General features: G+C 42.1%; 2 protein-coding genes across 3 annotated transcripts in view; one reads left to right on the forward strand and one right to left on the reverse strand.

The window, feature by feature from the left end:
• Znf609 (zinc finger protein 609) overlaps window positions 1-24,087 on the reverse strand; it is a 133,651-nt gene that overhangs the window by 43,543 nt on the left and 66,021 nt on the right. The window lies entirely within an intron of this gene.
• LOC116907444 (small nuclear ribonucleoprotein G) lies at window positions 3,758-4,146 on the forward strand. The gene has a single exon (XM_032910416.1). The coding sequence runs from the start codon at window positions 3,800-3,802 to the stop codon at window positions 4,028-4,030; it is 231 nt and encodes a 76-aa protein (XP_032766307.1). The 5' UTR covers window positions 3,758-3,799; the 3' UTR covers window positions 4,031-4,146.

Below are 24,087 nucleotides of genomic sequence, written 5' to 3' on the forward strand. Positions count from 1 at the left end.
TGCTGCTCTTTAATGTTGCCCAGGCTGAGTTCTTGGGCTCAAGTGATCCTCTTGTCTCACTCCTCCAAGGAGCTGGGACTATGTGCATGCTTTGCTATACAGTGTCTCCTGGATAAAACATCAAAAGTACCTGTACTTTATCAGCATCGTTGTCCTGATTATCTGAAGATAAAATGTTTTGTAGACAGTACTAGTATACACAATTAAAATTTATTACACAACAACAACAACAACAACAACAACGCTTTGTTAAGCACAACTTTCTATTGTTCTTGTGGCACTATGAACTCTTTTAGACATCCAGTGTTTAGATAGCATCTGCAATGTTTATAGTGATTCATTTTTAACATTAGTTCTTTTCCTTCTTTTTAAATTAATTTGTTTATTGTGTGGAGGAATGCAGGTGTTTGTCATACTGTATGGAGGTCAGAGACTAACTTGCAGGAGTCAGTTTTCTCCTTCCATCATGTGGGTCCCTGGGAATTGATTTTAAGTTGTCAGGCTTGACAGTGAATATCTTTATGCAGTAAGCCAACTTGCAGGCTCTGAGATTCTCATTCTCATTCTCTCTCTCTTCATTCATTCATTCATTCATCTCTCTCATCTCTCTCTCTCTCTCTCTCTCTCTCTCTCTCTCTTTTTTAAACAAGGTCTCAGGAAGCCCAGGTTGATCTCGAAGTGCTAGGGTGACAAGTGTGCACAGCCACGCCAGGCTTGGGTTTGACTCTCCTTCCTCTGTAAAAGAATTGCTCTTTTCTATAGGAAGCTCATCCCTGTGAGCACACTCTACTACAGCAGCACGCCTGGGCTATCCTAACTTTATGGAATAGATTCTCCAGCTCTAGATTATTTTTTTATTTGATACTTTGAGCTATGAAGACTAATTACATCTGCAGCTTCCTGAGGTCACTTTGCCTGGCTTATGAAGAAGTCTCTCCTGGGTTTGAGGGAAAGAGACTGGCTGCTTTTACAGAGGACTCAGGATCACTTCCCAGAAGCCACATGGCCACTAACACTCTGCAACTCCGGATGTGATGACCTCTTCTGGTCACCTTAGGTACCATTCACACACATGATGCATGAAGGCAAAACACCCATACACATAAAAATAATAAAAGCCTTAAAAAAGAAGGAAAGAAAGAAGTAAGTTTGCTTGAGGATGAAGCTGGCCCAAAGAAAAGCAGAACAGGGCACAGCAATGGCAGAAACTTGATAGCATTTGAGCCTTTACTTGAAGCTAGTAAATCCCATTTCTTAGAATGAACCAAATCCCCATGGCTTGAGCCACTTCCTATCACTGCTTAAAAAAGTCTGGACCACTATATGACCCACGAGAATATGGTATTTTTTATTTAGTAACCTGTGATAGAATAAAAATGTGGATTAAAGACTGGATTAAAGGCATTCTTGTGGTACACACCCTCCATATGCACCAACAAACATCTGGTACTCTATAAGGTCCCTACCCCCAATACTTTGACGAAAACCAAGGCATGCTAATCTACCCACCTAATAACTCTATTGGGGTGAAAAGAGGTGAAAAGATGAAGGCACCTAGCATGCCTTGCTTTTGAATTAAATCTGGTTCCTTACAACCATCCTTTGCTTCTCTCTTTACTCAACACCATTAAATATCTATGATGAGGTAAGCACTACAGTGTAGTAAATGGTGAACAGTATGATTCCTGCCTCTAGGTCACACGTGATAAATCAAATATAAACAAGTCATTAAAGAATGTAGTAGTTGCAAATGAGGTTCCCATAGAAGGATCATTTGGGTCTACCTAGAACAGAAGCAGGAAACATTTTAGCTACATCATTTGAGGTTCTCTATATATGTACATGTGTATGGATATGTGTACATATGTACAGATATGTGTACATATGTACCGGTGTACCTACTTACCTATTTGTCTTGTTTTGTGAGACAGGGATTTTCTGTGTAGCCCTGGCTTGTCCTTGAACTTGTTCCGTAAACCAGGCTTGCCTTAGAGATCTGCCTGACTCTGCCTCCTGAGTGCTAGAATTAAAGGTGTGGGCCACAACCACCTTTTCTTTTTACTTCTGTAGTATTGGCTATTAAACCTAGGGCACTGTACTTTCTAGGCAAGCCTTCAGCTTAATCTTAAGGGACAAATTCAACAAAAAGATTAGGAAAATTAGTTTATTTTTGGTTGAATGCGATACCAAATACACAGTCTCAGAGGAAGGAACCGCCTTTTCTTAGAATTAATTGGAGGCACTGGTGGGCGATGTCTAGCAGGGTAAAGTGTCAATGCGGAATGATAGCCAGGGAAAGTGACACGATCCATATGCTTTAAACCTTTTACTGTACGAGGGCTAGACGTACAGCTCAGTGGTAGTGCCTTGTAACATATACTTCACCTTGGGTTTGGTTTCCATCAGACAGATCTTTTTTTCTTTTTTTCTTTTTTTACACTGTTTTCAAGAAGACGAATCAAAGGCAAGGATACCACTTAGAAGCAAGCCCACCACAGCTCTCCAAGGAAGAAATGACAACCTGGCCTGAGGCAGATTAGTGAAAAGTTATGGTTTAGAGGCAGAATTAATAAGACCTGGTGAATGACTTGATGTTCAGGAGGTAAGAGACACCTGGGCTGTTTTTAAGTTTCTAGTGTCATTATCACAAACAGGATGTACAACGAGACAAGAGGACAGTAGCACTGAGGACCAATTTGTTACCAGGACAGAATCAACAAATGAGTGTAGTGAGCTGAATGCGTAAGTGAGAAGTGAAGCGACAAGTCAGACCGGAGATAGTGAAAGCTCCACTTGCTCGGGTGAGACAGGCGCAGATACTAATTACACTCAGAACAGAACTCAGGGAAGAGGACAGCAGTCTTCAAAGGAATAAATCCAGAAAGGGAAGACGACAAGAACTCTGAAGATGACAGGAATCACGGTGACTAAGGTGAAGCTTTCTGCTTACCGTGTGCGTATGCCAAGGCCTTGGGAAAGCATTTACATACATTTCATTTACTCCTTAAAACCCGCAGTGGTTACTTTTAGCAGCTGCCTTTCCCTTTCTTTAAAGGCAGGATGGCCTCGAATCCACGATGCAGCTGAAATCAACTTCTAACTTCTCGTCCTTGTGTGTCCACCCGAGTGCTGGCCTTACAGGTGTGTGCCGCCATGCCTGGTTTATGTGGTGCTGGATGCTGATACTGTGCGCATGCTAGGTAAGCACTCTGCTTTTAAACATGAATATACTGGGTCACGTGGAGGGAGGAGAGAAATGGACTCCAAGTTGCTGGGTGGAATACATAGTTGCTAAAGGTTTGGTTTTCATTAGAAAGTGGTAGTACAAATCTAGGAGTGGGTCTGAATGGGAGGAGGGCTTCAGGTCACTGAGAATTGTGCTCTCAAAGGTAATTTCTGGTTTTCTGTTTTCCACTTTTGAACCATTTGAGCAGATACCCTCTGCTACATTCTCTCCACAAGATATATTGTCTCACCAGAGGCTCAAATCAACTAGGTCCAAAGATCATGAACAGTAAGACCTACAGCAATGTGCCAAAGCACACTCTTCCTAAGGCCTGTGTTTTCTTTTTCTCAGGAATGTTACATCAGGAGAAAGCCGAATACAGGAAGTAGAGTAATCAATCAATCAAACAGGGATTCAAATTCACACAACTTGGTTCTAGAACCCAGGAATTAAAACAAACAAACAAAACCACAAACTGATGGGCATCACAGGAGCTGAGAGAAAATAGGGTTTAAAGAGAGCAGAGGCGCGCTCACTCCTTCGCCGTTGTGCTGAGCTCACTGAAGAGTCGCCATGAGCAAAGCCCACCCTCCCGAACTGAAAAAGTTTATGGACAAGAAGTTATCATTGAAGTTAAATGGCGGCAGGCATGTACAAGGAATACTGCGGGGCTTTGACCCCTTTATGAACCTCGTGATTGATGAGTGTGTGGAGATGGCGACCAGTGGGCAACAGAACAACATCGGGATGGTGGTCATCCGAGGAAACAGCATCATCATGTTAGAAGCCTTGGAAAGAGTCTAACCAGTGTTTAGCAGTGTGTCCACATCCCTCCCCAAAGCGTGCTTGATTGTGATGTAGAACTAGGTCATGTACATTTTCATATGAAACTTTTTGCTAAATAAACTTTTGTGATATCAAAAAAAAAAAAAAAAAAAAAAAAAAAAAAAAGAGCAGAGGCTGGCAGTGTGGCTCACAGGTGGTGGGCCTGACTAGCTGCATGAAGAAGCCCTGAGTTAGTTTCCTAGAACCATGAAGAGGACTGAGCGGACAGACAAAGGTGGAAGAAAAAGAAAAAGAGGAAGAGGAAAAGAAGCACAATAAAAGCAACAATAAGAAAACGGGCCAGTGTTAAATAGAAAGGTTCTAGTTGTGCAAGTTAAGTCCCTAAAGCTAACTGTACCAGGTAAAGAGAATCCTGAGGAGGTATAAGGGGCAATAGATTTTCTGTGTGCAGACTGTGCATGTATATTATCTTATATAGCTTGTGATGCCCCTATGAAATGGGCCACAGTACTGACAGAAAATAGAAAGTTAAACAAGATGTTTGTTGCTCTTCCAGGGGACCCAAATTCAGCTCCCAGCACACACACTGTGTGGCTTACAACTGCCTCAAACTCTATCTTTGGGGGATTCAATGTCCTCTTCTGATCTACGTATGGCATAGACACCCACAGACATAGATACTTACACATCAAGAAATGACATGCTTATACAGAGTTATTAAATGACAAGGCCAATGGATGTCTTGACTCTGAAGCATTTTCTCTTTTTGTTATACCATGCTGTTCTCCAGAAGTCTAGATTGCAAAGGAATGAAAATGTAAGAGCTCACAACTAGGAGTCTACTTCTGACCCATGCTAGCTTTAGGGCCTACACATCTGCAAATGTGGACAGCAGCCTGTCTGTACTTTCTGTACTCTTCCATTCACAGATCACGGATTTTGAGTACAAATTCTATTTTCTCTACTATGATTACTTTGGACTTAAAAGACTTCAATTCAACCAACACTTTACATATTCTTTCAAAGAGGGTACTTGCTATTCAGTACTCTAGTAAAGCAAATTAATCTTGTTTTTTAAAAAATGAAGCCAGGTGTGCTGGTATATGTTGTAACCCCAACACTCTCGAAGCAGAAGGGTTATCAGGGTTCAAGGTCATTCTGCACTACATAGTGAGTTTCAGGTCAGACTCAACTGTTACATGAAACCGAGTCTCAAAAAACAAACGAAACTGAAATGGATAAATAAAGCACCACTACCAACACCCAACAAAATCAGGCACGATGGGGCACGCCTGTAAATTCAACACTTAGAAGGCAGAGGGAGGAGGGCTCTGGGCTCAAGGCAGATGGGCTACAATGAGATCTTGTCAGAAACCCCCCACATCTGTGAGATGACGGGACAGACACATAGGTCGATGCTGTTTCAGTAACTTATTTGGTGGTCACGTGTAGCCCAAGCTGCCCCAGAACTCTATATGTAGACAAGGATGACTGATTCTTCTGCCTCCCCCTTCCGGGTGAGCAATCACAGAAGCGTCGCCATGCCCGTCTGTTCAGTGCTGCTGTTTGATAGCAGAAGAGAAACAAGTGCATCAGAGACAACCGGAGTGTTCAGCAAAGGAGGAGCTCCACTGTTCCTCAACCACAACCTATTTCTCTTTAGTGACTCGAATGGTGTGGTCAGCCCATTGATGCTGAGGTGATCCCTATGACAGCATAAACAATTCTTAAACAGTCACCAAAAGTGGAGGTCTGGAAGGATATCCTAGCTTATTTTCAGTAATGAGATCCTAGATGACTTTAGCTTATGTTTTTGGGGATGTTTTTATTACACTGAAAATTTATTATTCTTGTCTAAAATTTATTTTTGAGAGAAAAGGGAGGTTTATGTATGTATTTCATTACAATAAAAGGTACTGGGTTATTAAGAAATGTGCAGGTAGGAAAAGTAAGAAGACTGGATATACTGAAAATAGCCAGGTGCGGTGGACATGCTTCTGACCCTAGTACTCAGCAGACAGAGGCAGGACAGCCTAGTCTACAGAGAGATCCTCACCAGCCCGGGCTACAGTGAGACCTCTGTCTCCAAAGATTCAGGAAGGACGGGGTGGTGGTGCATAGAAGGATAGGCTGGGAGGTCAGAGAATAAAACAACGACTGCATGCTTGCTGGGAGATGGCCCAGAACACTGGCAGAGGGAGTCTCTCAATGGTCGTTATGCTCGCTGCTGACAGGGTCTCTCCTACATTGCCCCGAGAGTAACTAACCCTCCATGTAGACCAGGTTGGCCTCAAATTCAGAGCTCTGCATGCCTCTGATTCCCAAATGCAGAGATTAAAGGCAAGTGCCACTATGCCTGGCTTCAGTAGTCTTCAAAAGGCATATATAATATATAAAATTATTACTATTATTATATATCACTATTATCCCCATGTATGTGTGTATATGTATATGTATATGTATATATGGGGATAACACAAACAACCACATGGGAGTTACACTAAGACAGCCACAGATGCTATCTCTGAAGGGGTGTATTTAAACTGAGACCCAGGATGGGAAGGTGACAGTCCTGTGAGGAACCTAAGAGTAAACAACAGGCAGAGGGAACAGCATATACAAACCCCTAACTTAGCATATATCTCCCAAGGATAACTTGCATTAAGTCTGATTCTAGCTTTCTTGAACCAACAGACATGTTTCATGAATACAGATATACAAGGTCTTTATTGAGAAATAAATAGCAATCCCAAACTCCCCTCTGTGGCAACCAGAATTCTGCCTGGAACAGAGCCAGAAAAAGCCATGTTTCTAGCACTTCTGAGAAAACTGTGGCTTCTGTTTATCAAATTAAAATGCAAAGCAGCTCATTCCAGTGTCACTAGGAACTGTCAGAAAGGGATTATAGTTCCCACCCCAAGGATGCAGGTCAGCTGCACAATACCCATCTTCCAGCACTGAGAAGGAGGAGAAAGATTAGGCCTGCTTCCAAATAGCAGGCCTGCCTGCTTGTTACCGTGGTAACCTCCTTTCCCTGAGCTGCTCTCATTTGTCTCTCTCTGCCTGACCTTCATGTTGCTCTGACAGTACTGAGGAGGGAAAGGTGCCTGCCTGCCAGCCAAGCACTCAAACGGAGGGCACCAAGCAAGAAGCAGAGGCACTCAAATTCCCTCTCACTCTAGTCTCCAAACTGTGACCTCAGAGAAAGAGATTTCTGGTGGCTCTTGTCATTCCACCCTTTCTCCCTGCTCTCAGGGACACCTCACCTCTCTGATTGATCCTTTTAGTGTGAAGAATCTGAGTCAGAGTCAAGTAGGAGGGTGACAAGCCACAAAGAAGAGAAAAAACAAGACATGACAAGCTGGACTAGAGATAATAAAATATTAACGCAGAGCTGCCCGGCACACAGCAGCATCACAGATAAGTGTAGCCGCTGCGTTCCTCTCTTCATGACTCATGCTACGTGCACTGTCAGAAGAGACATGGGAGTCCCAAATCTTAGTGCTTCCTACTACTTTTTAAGACACGACTATACAGAGTTTGACCACTGATCAATTATTGGTTCTTTCCCTAGAAAGCTTTTATATAATGCACTGGACAGAGTGGCAAATGTTAAAGACTAGAAAATGTGTAGAAATTAGAAATTATTAGAGTTAGCCATTTGTCTCACCTCTGTGATTCCAGGACTCAAGAGGATGATGCAGGAGAACTGTGAGTTTAATATATAGCTGGGACCATATATTAAATCACACAAACCACCAAAAAAGGAATTGGGGGAGCATGCTTTTGAGGAAGCTATCGGGCATGTGGATAACAGAAACAACCACATGGGAGTTACACTAAGACAGCCACAGATGCTATCTCTGAAGGGGTGTATTTAAACTGAGACCCAGGACGGGAAGGTGCCAGTCCTGTGAGGAATCAAAGAGTAAACAACAGGCAGAGGGAACAGCATATACAAACCCCTAAGGTGGGACGTATTCTCCTTCATATAAGACATACCCAGGGGAAAATCTTTCTGTTGATTCTCAGGAGGTACAGAGAATGGGCAGCATTTAAATAAATAGCCAGAGTGGTTATGATGCTTGCCTTTGTAATCCTAGTATTTGGGAGACTAAGGAAGACTAAGGAACGACAAGCTCCAAGCTAGTTTGAGTTATCGTGTATCTTACAAAACAGGAAGAGCAAGATGGCTCATTGGGTAAAACTGCATGACACAGAGCCTGGGTTGAAACCCAGGACCCACATGTGGGGAGGAGAGAACAACTTCTCTGAGTTGTAATCAGATCTCTACACATGTGCACATACATATTTACAAACAAGCAAATAAGGTAAAGCAAGTAAACAATGCAGCTAGTCACTGGTTCAAGTGACTGTTATTTCTTGATCATAAAAAACTGTAGTGTATGGACAGCTTGCTCATCCAAATTCTTGATGGTGCCTCATGGTACAAGCTTGTTATCCTAGCTATTCTGGAAGCTGAGATAGGAATGTCACAAGACAAGTTCAAGGCCAGCCTGAGCAACTCTATAGGAACTAAATATTGAATCCATAAAACTAGGGTCAAATTTATACTGTCATTCCAAAGCACACTGCTAAGGAGATGGCTCAATGGCTAAGGTGCTAGCTGTGTACGTTTAGTTTTGATCTCTAGAAGCCATGATAAAACTGTATGTAAACAACTGTAAAACCAGCATGTGTCTCTAAATGATGGAAGATTGAAACAGGACCACGGAGGGAAGCTTGCAGGTCAGCTACCCGGTGCACACAGTGAAAAACAGCAAGGAGGCCTGCTCTCAAAATGGAAGAAGGGGACAGACATTCTCCCACAGTGAGTGAGCACTCCAGCAAGTGAGAGCACCAGAGAATGGGGCTGATCATTACTTCTCTTCTACTACCTCCCTTTACCTCAACCCTCCACGTTTTCCTCCAAATCTATGTATGCTGGAGATATGAGGTTATAAGGAAAGTGGCTATCACATGGAAACTGGCATCGACAACTATGGTTATCTGCACTCAAGCAGATCTACACTGGTTCTGGATTGTTTCCTAGGGTAACAGGATACAAAGAGGACAAACAGACAGACGGACAGAAAGACACACACACACACACACACAGAGAGAGAGAGAGAGAGAGAGAGAGAGAGAGAGAGAGAGAGAGAGAGAGAGAGAGAGAGAGACTGAGACTGGTTTGCTTGACACAGCCCCTCATCTCGTATACATGACTTTGTGTCATTTCATAGATAATATTCAAACAGTTAAGGCCCTAAAACTTGAATACTGAGCAGTCAGACCAATTAAAGTCTAGAACTCTTTGCACACAGGTACCCTGATCCTTTCCACAACTTCCTTTTCCGAGGCAGGGTCATGCTGAGCATCCTTGGCTGGCCTGGCATTCTCAGCAATCCTCCCGTTACAGCTTTCTGAGTGTTGGGATTATGAATGTGAGCCAACATGCCTTGCAGGACTTTGGTATTTTTAATCAGTTAAGTATTTGACAGCTAGGAAGGATTTAAGTTCATAAGTTAAATGGGGTCAAATGCAGTCTTTCCTTTCCCTCTCCAACTTCTGCGAGATCAACCCAAACTTAGCTCTTATGCTTTTTAGCAAATAACAAGCATGCCCCAGCTCACCGTTTCTTATTAAAAAAAAAAAAAAAAAATTGACACAGGGTCCTACTAAGTTGTACAGGCTGGCCTTGAACTTGTGACATTCCTACTTGGCTTCCAGAATAGCTAGAATAACAACAGGCCTGTACCATGAGGCTTGACAGACCACACCTAATTTTACACTCGCTCCCATTAGTCTCAGTTTTTACTCTTACTTGTCTGTGACACTTCATTGTGAATACAGAAAAGCTTTCTGAAAGGGGAGCTTTTCATGTCAAATCAACATTTCCAATATGAATTAAAAACATTTATTCATAAATTTAATCCTGCAGAAAGGGAAATCTCACATGAAACCATGTTCCTGAGGTGTAATATTTTAGAAAAGAGAAGAGGGAATGACCTGATTGATACTAAAAGAAACTTTAGATGAAGAGATAATAATTGTGGGGAAAAAAACTGACTCTGAAGCCCATGTTCAGATGTTTTGCTGTCTTCTTCTAAGAAAGTCATTTAATTTCTTTATGCCTAGTGTCTTCATTGAGATGAAAACCATAGTGGTACATATTACAATAAATGAAATATATAAAAAGCATTTAGCACTGTTGTTTGGCACAAAAGTCAGATATCAGCACCAATTCAGGCTACAGGTTAGGTATTGGGATTAATTAATTTTTATGTTTTTGAGACAGTCTTGCTACATACCCCTGGCTGGCCTGGAACTTATTAGGTAGACCAGACTGGCTTGGAATTCTCAGCAATCCTCTTGCCCAAGTGCTGGGGTTACAAGCATGTGCTACCACGCTGAGAAAGGGCTGGCTATTTAGAAACAGTGAGTTGACTTGGTGGGAAAGGCATTTGCTGCCAAGTCTGATGACCCGAGTTTGCTCCCCAGAACTCACGTTAGGGAAGGAAAGAACTGGTTCTTGCTCTTTGCCTTAGTTTCTTGTCCAGCATTTAATGCCTTTAATAATGGCTGAGCCATCTCTCTAGCCCTGCCTTCATTTTTAAAATGAGATTAATAAAACAATAACGCTTCTCTATAAATTTTATTGATTGACTTTATTGATCGACTGATTGGCTGTGATACTAGGGAGCAAACCTCAGACCTTATGCATGCCAGGTAAGCTTTCTTCCATGAACTAACATCTAGTATTCTTTTTAGCTTTTATTTTGGGGTTAGATCTTGTAAATTACCTAGGACAGTCTTGAGCTCAATCTGTAACACTCATCCTCCTGCCTCAGCCTCCTTAGTGGCTGGGATTTCAATTTAACTTGAACTGGCTTACTATTGTAATAAATTCTAACCTTGTCTAAATTCAAACTAGTGTACGTGTTGGACACATTTGCCCTCAATGGCAGTTCTTAGTCTGGGCTTTATTACAAATGTATCCATCAAAGTCAGAGCCCTACATTCAGACTAGCACTTTCAGCATAGAGGCAAAGCGCTGAGAACGAGGCGCCTTTCTGAGATTCTATGACTAAGATAAAGGCAGTACATAATCACTGACTTTGGACTATATCAGGCTTAAGAGTCAAAACATGATAGCTGTTGAAAGAATACATAGAGATCCAGAGGTTTTAATGTCTTGAATGATAAATGTTCACATAGTTTAGGTGCATTTATTCAGATTCAGACATAGCATCTGTCAGTGTGAAATACTAACGTGGTCTTAGTTTTAAATGAATGTCACATCTCAAGCATCCCACAGCCTAGTTTTGAAGATCTCTTGTATTTTCATTTATAGGTCTTAAATTCAAGTTTCAAAAGGGATTCTATGATCTTTAGCTGCCAAAACGGATTTGTTTGAATTAAAATAAAAAATGAGAAAGGCAGACGCCTGTGACAATACACACACACACACACACACACACACACACACACACACACACACACACACACACACACACACACACACACACCGGGGGTTAAGGGGTCGGGGGGAATGAGAATATGGGCCGAAAGAGAAAGACACTTGCTGTGTGAGTGTGGTGACCCAAGTACAACCCCAGACTTTATGTAAAGGAAGGCAGAGAACAAACTCTATGTAGTTGTCCTGTGGCAAGCAGCACTCTTGCTAAGGGGTGCAGGACTGCACAATGCATCCCCCAGTAATAATACATAAAGAAAAAGTATTAAAATAGCAAGCATATACATGCAAGAAACTACATAAACAAAAACATAAATGCAAGAACAGAGAAAGTGGCCTATCAGAAGAAACGTCCTCACACATTTCTGGTGAGGACATGGAACAGAAACCCATGCCTTTGCATGTCAATTGCCTTACTTCTACCAGTCTGTTTACTATAACAGACCCTAGGTAGCTATCTTGCTTTCTTATTCAAATGAACATATTGGTATGACTGTAAATCACAGAAATTTCTTTTCTAATCTCCTGTAAAAGAAAAAAAAAAAGAAGAAAATAATAAAAAGAAAAAAAATAAAAAGAAGCCATGTGGTGGCACCTGCCTTGAATTCCAGTACTAAGGGGCTGGCAGATCTGAGTTTAAGGTCAGCCTGGTCTACACAAAGAAAAGCCAGAACAAGAAAAAAGAAAAAAGAAATTATGTCAACTTCCAGGTTTACCTTTCTTCTTAAGTTTTTTTTGTTTGTTTGTTTGTTTTGTTTTGTTTTAAGTTTCTGAGACCAAGTTTCTCTGTGTAGCCCTGGCTGGCCTGGCTGGCAGGGATCCACCTGCCTCTGCCTCCCTAGTACTGGGACCAAAGACAAGTACCACCCCCCAGCCTAGCTTTCATTCCTTTCTCTATTCTCAACACTGTGAGCCATGTGGCAAAGTACCAAACTATTTCATTACCATATTAACAAGTCCAGACCTGCCATCCAAAGAGAGAGCTTGTATTTACACATTTAGAGGGGTATCCTCACAGCATTCTCTTTGATAACAGCATCCAAATAGAAGTGAATTAGTTCTATCATATTTAAGACAATGCATTTTTTTAAAGATTCATTTATTATATATGAGTACACTGTAGCTGTCTTCAGACACACCAGAAGAGGGCATCGGATCCCATTACAGATGGTTGTGAGCTACCATGTAGTGCTGGGAATTGAACTCAGGACCTCTGGAAGAGCAGCCAGTGCTCTTAACCTCTGAGCCATCTCTCCAGTCCAAGACCATGCATTTCTTTCCTAACATAAATATTTCATTAGTTCGTTGAGAGTTTTATACATTTGGTCATATTTACTATTTCTCTGCTAACTCTTTCCAGATTTACTCACCTTCCTTTCCTAACGTTGTATGTTTTCTTCCCCATCAAGGCCAATCTGTGCTACCCAAATATTCATGGATAGGTGCCCCGTTTTCTTAATTTAATTTTTAACTAATTCTTTGTGAACTTTATTTACATCATGCACTCCAAACCTGCTCATCTCCCTGTCTCTTTGTACCCGCCCTCTGCCCTTGCAATCAGTCCCTCCCCTCCCCAACCCCCAAATCTTGTGGAAGCTGTAGTATGTTATGGTGTGTCACACAGTATACCCTTTTGTCCACTCTTCTTTATTTGCAAATGTTCACTGCAATGAGTCACTGATCTGGTTCAAGGTCTCTGCTTCTGCTACACTATCAATACTGGATCCTTACCAGGATTCTTCTTGGATATCCTGGTGTTGCCCTGTGTTATGACGATCCTACAGTTTGGATCTGCGGGACTGGCCCTTCACTTGATTCAGCAGTTCATAGATGGGGTAGATGTTGGGGTGGGTCAATTTAAAGCCTCGGATTTGGGCCTGGGTGGTAGGTGAGCTGCTCAGCCAGCCAGCTCTCCTGTTCTTCCCCTCTCAAGCCATTACCACTAGGGCAAGCTCTCCAGCCCTGCCCTGGAGAGCCAGCTCACCCCACTTCTATGCAAGCAAGGCCAGCTCTACTGTGAAGCGTGGGGCCTGCTCTCCTGCTCTTATGACCTCAGGGCCAGCCCTCCCACCTGCTGTAGGTGGCCAGGGGCAAGGCATTGTGTGTGTGTGTGTGTGTGTGTGTGTGTGCGCTGCCCCCCATTTCTCCTTTTTGTATGACTGTATAGCTCTTCTTATATTCCCACATCTGTATTCTTTTTTTGGTCCATTTCTTTTAAAGAACAAGGGTGCAAGAAAGGAAAGATTTGAATGCTGCCTTAAGAGATTCTACTGCTAGGATAAAGCAGGACTAAAAGCAGCTTGGGGAGGAAAGGATTTAGTTTTACTCCACAGCGTACAGTCCATCCTCCAGGGAAGTCAGAACAGAACTCCAGCAGGAACCTGGAGGCAGAGGCCATGGAGAAATGCTGCTTACAGGCTTACTCTCCATGGCTTGTTCACTCTGCTTTCTTAGCAGCACCCAGGACCACCACCCCAGGCATGGAACCACCACAATGGTGGACACTCGCCTATCAATCACTAAATACAAAAATACCCTACAGACTTGCCTATAGGCCAGCCCTATGGAAGCATTTTCTCAGTTGAGAGTCACTCTTCCCAAAAGACTCTAGCTTGTGTCAAGTTGACACAAAACTAGCCAGCACTGTAACATAGGATAGGTATTTATATTGTCATCAACCACATTCTTGGTCATATACATGTGCCCACAATAATAGAAAAAAATCAGTTGATAATACCAAATACAGGCAGGCGAAGCAGTACAGTATATATTTCACAACTAAAAACTAAGAAAAACAAGTCATTGCCCTTGCCCGTTTTGGACTGAAATGTACAGGCAAGGCTGAGACTGCAACAACTGCGGGTGGAGAGACTAACTTAGTTCCTTCAGCTGCTCTAAACAATGAGATACAGCTTGTAATTTTTGCAATCATCTGTTCTGCACATTGCCTCCTAAAACTTTGAATAAACAGCAAAGCATTTTCCTTCTGCAATCTTTTCTAGAAAACAATAGGAAGAGATAACTCATAGGAAAAAAAGTCAGAAAGGAAAGAAAATATCATCTTGAAGAAAAAAACTATTCTGGAACCAAAAGGAGTCATATCGGGGCTGGAGAGATGGCTCAACAGTTAAGAGCACTGACTGCTCTTCCAGAGGTCCTGAGTTCAATTCCCAGCAGCCACATGGTGGCTCACAACCATCTGTAAAGAGATCTGATGTGTGTAAAGAGACTCTTCTGGTGTGTGTGAAGACAGCTACAGTGGACTGATATAAATAAAATAAATAAATCTTTAAAAAAAATGAGTCATATCTTGCACCACAATGTTACAGATGATTCTTTGCCTACAACGGTTTTTAAGGTACAGCTTTAGCTAAGGATGACCTTGGGCATTTAATCCTCCAGCTTCAACTTCCCAAGTGCTTCTCTGTTTTATGTGGTATTTGCAGGGAATCCAGTTTTTGTATGCAAAGCAAGTACTCCATCACAACCCTAGCAGTGCGAACAACACACTACAGAAAGGTTAAGATTAAAATTTAAGTTGTAGGTCAAATGAAGATGAGAATTTTGTATATAAAGTCCTCCCAATTTTACCTCCTATAATCCCTTTCTTTTTCTTTTGAGACAGGGCTTCTCTGTGAAGCCCTGGCTATCCTGGCTCACTCTGTAGATCAGACTTGCCATATATACATGCTCACTTGCTTGCACTCAGATCAATTTCTACTCTTGCACAGCTCCCCTCCCCCAAACAGTGCCACCCACACTGGGCTAGGTCTTCCTACTTTAACATAAGACACCTCAGCACACACATGCCCATAGGCCAACCCACTATAGAGTCTCTCACTGAAAATCTCTTTCCAGGTGCGCGCACACACACACACACACACACACACACACACACAGAGGCATTGGGGGAGAAGGGGACGTTGAATACAGAGAAGTTCTTGGATCTAATGTTGCAATCCTACGGCAGGCAGCACAAGGACAGTGTCTCACAGCCAACTCCCCAAGTGAGCTGAATAACCTGCTTATAGCCCGAGAAGGACCTCTGAAACACTCACAGCCTTGCTTTCTCAGCACTCGGCACAGCAGGGAAGGCTGTCAGGAGAAGCACATCCCCTGTGGCCTACTTGGAAAGGGTCGTTTAGAATCCACCAAGGACTCTAATGGCAAAAAAGGCCAATAGAAGCTGAAGCCATCCTAGCTGAGGATGAACCTAAGCAGTCAGCGATCATCTTAGTGAAATCCAAATTATAATTTTTCTTATCTAGAGAATGCTTTAGTGCCATTATGCAACAACTTTTTAAAGGTAATAGTTTTAGCTGGGTGTGGTGGTTCATGCCTTTGATCCTAGCACTCAGGAGGCAGAGGCAGGTGGAGCCCTGTGAGTTTGAGGCCAGCCTGGTCTAGAGCAAGTCTAGGTCAGCCAGGGCTCTGTTTTACAGAGAAACCCTGTCTCAAAAAACAAAGACAAAAACAAAATAAGAAAGAGTAATTTTTTTTTATGTACATGGGTGTTTTGTCTGCCCCATGTATGTGCGTACGTACTCAAGGAGGCCACAAGAGGGTGTTGCAGTCCCCTGTAACTGTTACTGCATATAGTTGTATGAGTGCTGTGAATCAAAGCCAGGTCCAGTAGAAGAGCAGCCAGTGCTCTTAAACGCAGTCCATTTCTCCAGAGCCCCAAGAAGATTTTTAAATTTTTATTTATTTGGAGAGGGCATGTACAATGTCATGCTGCTTATGCGATGGTCAGAGGACAACTTATAGGAGTTAGTAGTTAGGTACGAGAAACATGTTTTCTGGGTTTTTTTTGAGACAGGGTTTCTCTGTGTGTATCTGGCTGTCCTGGAACTCTTTGTAGACTAGGCTGGCCTTGAACTCAGACAGATCTACCTGCCTCTGCTTTCCGAGTGCTGGAATTAAAGGAGTGTGCCGCCACCTTACTGCTGAGAAAATAACTAAAGCAGGATGTGGCAGTGCATATCTGTAGTCTCAGCTACGTTTAGGACTGAGACAGGAGCGTCACTTAAACATATGAGTTGGAGACCAGCTTAGGCAACACAGAAAGACCCATTTGCAAACTAGGGACTGAGGATACAGTTCAGTTGGTAGAGTGCTTGCTTAGGGCATAAAATCAGGCATGATGGCAAATACCAGTAACCCTAGAACTTAGAAGGTGGAGACAGGAGAATCAGAAGTTTAGAATTAGGTCCAGTGAGATGGCTCAGTGGGTGAAACACTTGCTGAAAAAGCTTGATGACCCAATTTCAATCCCCAGGACCCATGTAAAGGTAGGTGAAAACTGATTTCACAGAGTTGACCTCTGACCTTTGTATGTACCTGATGGCACACATGTGCCTGTCCTTTAAGTTGAGATTCACTCAACTTACTGACAAATCTGACTGCATGGCTAATCTTCACTTAGATTATCTTACATATCTTTCAACGTTTTTGTGGTTTACAGTGTATAGGTCTTACACGCCTTTTGTCAGGATCATCCCTAACAATTTCCTATTTAATATTACTATAAATGGTGTTTTTAAATTTTTATTTTAAGTATATAAAAATACTTTTCATATAATTAACTTTTGCTCTGTAGTATTACTAAATTCATGCTTTAGTTGTGGGTGTGTGTGTTTATGTGTGTCAAAGTTTTTTAAGACATGGTCCTATGTCTAGCGTACACATACAAGTATAGAAAAATGAGAGACCCTTCCTCAACAAAGCAGAGAGAGAGGACCAGCTTCCAAAACTTGTCCTTTGATCTCTGCATGGGATCACACACGAACATACCATACAAACATAATAAGTAAGACTGAGATTTAAGTGTAACAAGTGCAGTGGGCTGGATTCTGACTGGCTGAGGTAAATGAGTGCCATACAAACATAATAAGTAAGACTGAGATTTAAGTGTAACACGTACAGTGGGCTGGATTCTGACTGGCTGAGGTAAATGAGTGTTCAGTTTGGTGTGAAGCTTAAAGTGAATACCAAAAATATTCACTAATCAAAATATTTCAACATGATATTTTTTAGGTTTAAATCCTTTATTAGAAACCATGTATACTTTAATACAATCATTCAAGTGTAAGAACCTGTTAATATAATTGCTAGGGTTTCTCATCATAGCATCAATTCAATAATTTTTAAAATAAAAAAATAATACAAGTGAGGCCTGATGGAGGAGATCTTAAATGCCAACTACTTGGGGAGCAGAAGTAGAGGATCACAAGTTCTAGGCCACCGAATGAGACATATTTAAAAATAAAACATAAGGTGAGAAACTGGGTGTAGTGGAGCAGGGAGGTCTGGAAACCTGGCACTGGGAAAGGTGGAAGCAGCCACATGGTGGAAATGGAGGCCAGCTTAGGCTCCGTGACTCTGATTCAAAACAAAAACCAACACAAAACCAAAACTTGAAACAAACAAAAGAGAGCATCGCAGCACAGCTTCGTGGCACCTGCCCAACTCGTGCAGAGCGCTATGTCCAGTCTCTAACCCTGGAGGGGGAGGATCCACAAGAGCAAAAACAGTAAAACTGAACAGAGGTTAGGTCAACACTACTGAATCTGCCTTTAGCCTCTGGCTCCCATATGACTCTGGATGGCACTGCCACGGCTATGTGTATAAATAAAAGGTGGACAGACCTTACAGGAGGCCGAAGGGAAACAGCCTGTACAAAAGCTGCCAGGGAAGCGTGTCTTGAGTATTTCATGAATATTAAAGAAGATATCAAGCTAGGATATTTAAAATTTAGTTCAAAGAATTTTAGTTCAAAGTGGACACAGAGCTAGATATAGATAACCCAAGTAACTAAGAACTTTGCTTTTTTTTTTCTTGTGAATGATATAGGAGCCTAGGACTACAGGGTTTTAAGTAGAGGAATGACATAATGAAGTGTGATTTTTAAAGAGATTACTGTGGTAGCTATACTGGCAATGGGCTGTGAAGATGGCGAGTACAGACTAGATCTGAAAGTGTGTCAGACGACAGTCTGTAGGCTTTGCTAGTGCAAGGGATGCGGCACTACGAGAATAAAGATTTAACCATAATTCTCCAGCCTGTGCCATTAGGAAAGGGGACTGAGGAGAGAGGGTTGGAGAAGATAGGAGTCTGGCTTTGTATTCGCTGCGTTTGGAATGCTATCAGATACCTGAGAGGAAATGTCAAGTAGGCAATGGATACAGAAGACTGACATTTCACGCTGTCGGCATAGAAACGAGAGCAGAGGTGACAAAGACCATGTGACTGTGCTGAGAACCGATGCTGAGAGGCTGGAGAGCTTGCAAGTAAGCTACCAAAGAGACTGAGTTAAAGACTACACTAAGGTGAGAAAAAATTAGACATGGTATTTGGAAGCAACACAAACAAGTGTACAAAAGGCTAGATGACAGGTCACAGATGAGGAGGATTAAAAATGCCAAGAACCATTAAGAAAGTGAAAAGACAATAAAAAAAATTCCTGTAATTCATAAATCTGACAAAGGGCATTTATCTAAAACATAATGAACTCATATATAATTCAACAATAAAAATACAAACCACATAAAACTGGGTACAAGATCTGAATATGTATTTCTCCAAAGAAGAGATACAAAAGGAATAAATCTAAAATGCTCAGAATGCTAAGGTCTAAAATCAAAACCACTTTAATAAGATTCTACTTCAAAGCCACTGGGATGATTATCCGGTAATGGAGAAGTTGGTATGTATTCTAGTTTACTTTCTATTGCTGTGATAAAACACTATGACCAAAAACAACTTGGGGGAGGAAAGGAAAGCAGAAACTATACAGAGGCGCTGCTCATTTGTGGCCTGCAGACTCTTGCTTTGCCTGACTCCTTAAATCTTGTAGGGCCAACTGCCCAGAGAGTGGCGCTGCCCAGAGTGAGCTAGGCCCCACATAAATGAACAATCCCCTCTCACAGACATGCCCATATTCCAATCTGATCTAGATTCCTCAATCAAGACTTTCCTCTCAGATGACTACAGGTTGTGTCAAGTTAAATTAACTAGGACAGTATAATTGGAAATTTCTGATGGGGGTATAAAGTGGTGGACCTCACAAAGTTAAAAACCACAGTTACCATATGACATATCAATTCTACCCTAGAAATGTACTTAGGAGAATTAAAGATACACGGCCACACAAAGACTCGTATATGTTCATAGCAGTTTTGTTTGTCATAGTCAAAAAGTCTACGAAGTAATGAATGGATAAACATATGACACAGTGACACAGAACATGAATTGAGCAGTAAAAAGGAAACAGTATAGTCACCCTCCATATCTGTGGGGATTAATTCCAGCTCATTCCTACAAAAATCCAAAGGTGGTTAAGTCTTTTATATTAAAAGTGTGTGTGTATGTGTGCGCGCGCGTGTGTGCACCCTTCCATATACCATTTTGTCTTATTTGAGACAGGGTCTCATTGCAGCCCTGGTAGGCCTGAAACTCATATAGATCAGGTTGGTCTCAAAGTTATAACATCCTTCCTGCTCCAGCCTCCCGGGTTCCATGATTACAAGTATGGCTGGCCCCTCCCATTCACTTCAGATCACCAGTAAAATCAAATTAACACTTATCCACCACTTCATATGCATGAACCCACCAGGATGACCTAGAATGTGACAATTCAAATGTTTTGTTCATTTTTAATTTCTAGAGTTCCCACTCAAACACTTCTGAACTTTAGGTAGTTAGATTCACAGATGTGGAACCCACAAACATGGAGATTTAAATGTACTAACACAGGCTCTCACATAAATGAACCATGAAACATCAGATGCTGGCAGTCAGGTGTACTGGCATATGTGTAATCTAGCACTCTGCAGTCAGGAATGAAACATGGGGGTTCCAGGCCAGGGGCTGGGGAAATGGCTCAGTGATTGTAAGCATAGTGTGGGTGCTGAGCACTCACCCTAGTCCACTGCAAGAGCAGGGTACACCCTTCACTCCTGAGTCAGCTCTCTGGGCTCCAAAACAAAGAGAGATCATAGTCCCAAATTAATAAGAACAGACAGTTCAATGTAGTTATCAAGAAATAGAAAAATGAACTCTTCAGACATAAATAAAAAGGCACAATGGGGGTAATTTGAGTCTACGTGAAGACACATGAAAGGCACTCTGCATACAATTCCTATTGCCACCTGACCAGAGTACAAAAAGCCTAATGGCTTAAAGTCACACAAATTTATTAACATACAGTTCTGGAGCTCATAACCCTGAAAAGGTGCTGGGAACGTGGCTCCCTTAGTATATAATTGCCTAGCATGTGTGAAATCCCAGTACTTAAGAAGTGGTGTTAGGGGGATCAGAAGTTCAAGGTTACCTTCAGCCTCACAGTGAAGAGGAGGACTACAGAGAACCCTGAGGCAAACAAAAACCAAACCAAATAACAACAAAATGAAGTCTGAAATGTTTTTTTTTAATAGACTACAATGAAAACACTGGCAAGGCAGCGGATCTAGGAAGGCTTTAAGAGAAAAATCTGTTTTCTTCTTTCTTTCTGTTTAAGATTAGTTTTAAGTCAGGTGTAGTGGTGCACAGCTTTAACCCCAGAAGGTGAGGAGGATCTCTGTGAGTGGTTCACATAAAGAGCTCCAGGCCAGTCTGGACTATACAGTAAGACCCTTCCTCAAAACCACAAAAAATTTGTTTTTATTTTATGTTTATGGGTGTTTTGCCTGTATGTATGTTTGTGCATTACACATGTGCCTAGTGCTCAAAGAAGCCAGAAGAGGGCATTACAATCCCCAGAACTAGAGTTAACAGACAGTTGTTAGCAGCCATTGGGTGCTGGGATTTTAACCTGGTCTTCTGCTAGAACAATCAGAGTTTTGAATCACTGAGCCATCTTTCTAGCCCAAGAATTTGTTTTCCTGCTTTCTAGTTTCAAGAAATAATCTGTTTTCTTTGTGTGTGTGTGTGGGGGGGCAGCGCAGAAGACAGACTGTGAAACCAGCTGAGATATATCCTCAATTCTAATTTCTTAGATTCTTATTTTCCACAGAAACCCTTGGATTTGGTTTTCACTCGTCTGCATGTTGAGGCTGTCATTCATGTTGTTTCCAATGTAAAAATGAAAAGCACTTTCTATATCACCAATGAAAGCAAGTCAGGCAGAATCATTTCTATACTGTGCTGCCAAATACAAGCCCCATTAAATCAGAGAACAGCACGCGGAGGAATAGGGGTTGGATCAGTGAAATGATTAGTGTCAAGAGAACTGCAACTCTGCAAGCTGCTGCTGTTAGAGAAATTCACTTAACTGCAGGCATGGGTGCCCCCCTTTCAATGCTTCAAAACTCAGATGTTCACCTAGCCCTAGCAGGAAGATGAAGACCTCGGAGAGAGGGTGCTGACAGCAGACCACAGAGGCTGCAGACACAACTTGTTTTAATTGCACCAGCAACTGCTAAGCAATTAGTGGAAGAGAAGGAGAAAGACAGCATTAGGGCAAAGAGGAAAGGAACATGCAACCATGTGGAAATCGCCATCCTTGACTTGAGGAGAGCAGGTTACTCATGGCAGCTGCGTTGCGTCAAAACCTTGCACCTGAGCCCCCAGGCCCCTTTCCAGGCAGCAGAAGTGAGTGACAGTTCAATCTTCCCCTTGCCGTTACAGTTTTTATCTCCCATTTTCTTCCCTGTGGCCACAAACTAAAGGAGGAAGAAAGTCACAGAGCACGTGGTGGTTTAGCTCTGGGTCCCTTGGGCAAAGACTGTGCTTGCACAGGACTGGATTAGGAGCGCCCATAAGGAAACGCATGACTTTTCCCATAAGGAAATGCATGACTCATTAGACGCAAGCACGCACTGGGCCTGGGAGTGCTGACATGAGACTTCAATTAACTAACTCCCGCAGGTGCCTTTTCCAAGTTGTATGTAAGAAAGACGATACAATTAAAAACTCCCAACAAAAACCTGAGAAAGTCAATTCTCCAATGTGACTTTGGGTGAAAAAACATTAGCAGGAAAAAGAAACAAGAACTAAAACCCTAAACCATCCTTAGTTAACAGGGGATTTGGAATAGTATCAGTAAGTATCGGTGGTCTTTTGTGAGGACAGAGCACAGAAGCCAATGAGAGGAATAATCCACAAGTTCCTAAGAAAGATGAATGTTCAGATATCCTCATTTCTCCACATCACCATAAAACCACAAGCCCAGAAAGTCCCAGATTTTCTAGAATGACCTTGATTTTAAAACAGCCTGCTGGACCAGGTGTGGTAGTGCCTGCCTGTAATCTCAGCACTCAGGAGCTTGTGAGTCTTAGACCAGCTTGAGTTATATGAAACTGTCTCACAAAACCCCAATGGTGAGAAATAAATCCAATGGTCACTTTATGTATGAGTTACCCTAAAGGCCCAGCACAGTGCTGACTAGCAACAGTAAAGCAACATAAACAGGCAAAATTAAATGCCAAATAGAAAAGCCTAAAGGATAAAAAGCCAAGAAGAGACTGGGGCAAAGGTAGAGGGGAAGAGGTCTCAACAGATGATATCAAGTACAAACCGCTGAAGAGGAAAGGGCCTTGATATAGTTGAACACAGAAGTGTCCCCACTCCTGGGAATCCTTTTCCTGAATACTTACATTACAAAGTAATGTAAGGGCTGGAGAGATCTCTTCGCTGTTAAAAGCCTAGGCTCACAATCAAAATCCATCACAGACCTCCTATATTCGCTTTCTATGACCTCATCTCTATTTTACTTTCTCCACAACATTTGTCATTGCCTAACATACATGTAACTGCATTTTTATTACATGTATGTATTTAGTTAGAGAGTGTGTGTGTACACGTCATGGAAGGTCAGAAGACAACTTGTAGGAACTTCCTTCCATTTTGTTGGTTCTAGAGACTGAACTTAGAGGCTAAGCCATAAGTGCCTTTACCTACCCACTAAGCCCTCTCTCTGGTTCCATGTAATTTATTTTATACCAAATTACATATTTATTTTATTCACCTCTTGTTCCCAGAATGGGACATATGTTCAATGAGGCTGAAGCCAGGGCCTTTCGTAGGTTCATGAGGCTGGGTTGCAGCTCCACACTAACGGGCATTAATTAGGAAAGCCTGAATTACAGCTTCCTTTACCTCTTAGCTCATTGTGCACGACAGGATTGAACAGCCATTATCTAACAGTTTTGAATGCATTCAGAGTACTTAGAACAGTGCTGACACATGACAGGCACTGATAAGTGTTTGCAGGATGACAGAATAAAGTTAGAGGGAAGGCAGACAACCAGGCCTACGAAAATCTAAGGATTTGATTGGCTTTTCTTTTGCCTAAACACCAGTGCCATGGAATACTTTTCACCAAATCTCTTTGTTTGTGTGGGTGCGGGGTAAGGAAATAGTAAAACAAACTCTATGTAGCCTTGGCTGTCCTAGAACTCTAAATGTAGACCAGGCTGGCCTTAAACTCACGGCAATGCCTCTCACTTGGTGGGATTAGTAAGTGGTGCAAACAATTCTGCAGTACAGTAAGTCATCGTCCAAACTAGAAATTCAACCCTTTTCAAGGTTTCAATACTTGTGGAGTTTACCTTCATAGATCTGTCCTTTGCCTACTTCACTCTTGTCTAGCTTAAATGTC

The sequence above is a fragment of the Rattus rattus genome, chromosome 8 (assembly GCF_011064425.1).
Source record: "Rattus rattus isolate New Zealand chromosome 8, Rrattus_CSIRO_v1, whole genome shotgun sequence".
Taxonomy (NCBI): Eukaryota; Metazoa; Chordata; class Mammalia; order Rodentia; family Muridae; genus Rattus; species Rattus rattus.

Coding starts and splice junctions, on each gene's coding strand:
- LOC116907444 (XM_032910416.1), top strand. CDS start 3,800: ATGAGCAAAGCCCACCCTCCCGAACTGAAAAAGTTTATGGACAAGAAG.